We start from the raw sequence: 664 nt of genomic DNA, 5'->3' as shown, positions 1-664 counted from the left end.
GGCGCAGGAACGTATGGCCCTCGCTGCGTAGCGCGAGGCCAAGCAGGGTCAGCAGCCACCACACGCGGAGCATTTTGCGAAAGGTCACGGCCAAATGCGATCTTCCGGATAACGAAACGACCAGTCGAAGTTCGAAGCCGCCTGTCTACACCAACGCGACCTGGTGGGGCTCGCTCGTCGAGTCAACCGTGACCCCAGCGCTGTCCATCCGCAGCAGCACAGCGCCGGCGCCGTTCGTAACTGGCTCAGTCCCGAGCGTCACGCCGTCATTTGTCGGCAACACGGTTGCTGTCCCAGGCTTAAAGCTCATAAATGACGTGGGATTCCCGCCTAGCTACTCGGAAGGCTCGGCGGGCAGTACCAAGCCCCACGCCGGCGTCAAATGCGACATGTGCCGGTCTGAGCTCGCGACAAGCGTTCGCTACAAGTGTGCGTTCTGTGCCGACTATGATGTCTGCGCCAACTGCATCGAGCGTGCCGACACGCAACACCCGCACCCGTTCCTGCGTCTCACCAAAGCGTCGGCAGCGTACGGCGCCAAGACGTACGCGGTCATGAACCGAGCGAATGTGTCGCACAACGTGGCGTGCTCGTCGTGCAAGGTGAACATCGTGGGTGTGCTGCACCAATGCACGCACTGCCCGAACATTCGCTTGTGCGAAGC

The 664-nt window shown here is 61.7% G+C and overlaps 1 protein-coding gene across 1 annotated transcript; it reads left to right on the top strand.

Moving 5' to 3' along the window:
• Positions 1-13: 13 nt before the first annotated feature.
• On the top strand, positions 14-655 carry SDRG_14926 (hypothetical protein; the record flags this gene model as incomplete). Its single annotated transcript, XM_008621086.1, has 2 exons — positions 14-27; positions 335-655. Coding segments are annotated over 2 exons (333 nt in total), but the record flags the coding sequence as incomplete, so codon positions are not given.
• Positions 656-664: the final 9 nt, after the last annotated feature.

This window comes from Saprolegnia diclina, assembly GCF_000281045.1.
Source record: "Saprolegnia diclina VS20 unplaced genomic scaffold supercont1.80, whole genome shotgun sequence".
In the NCBI taxonomy this organism is placed as follows: Eukaryota; Oomycota; class Saprolegniomycetes; order Saprolegniales; family Saprolegniaceae; genus Saprolegnia; species Saprolegnia diclina.
The sequence above is the reverse complement of the archived record's forward strand: the minus strand, read 5'-3'. Positions and strand labels throughout refer to the sequence as shown.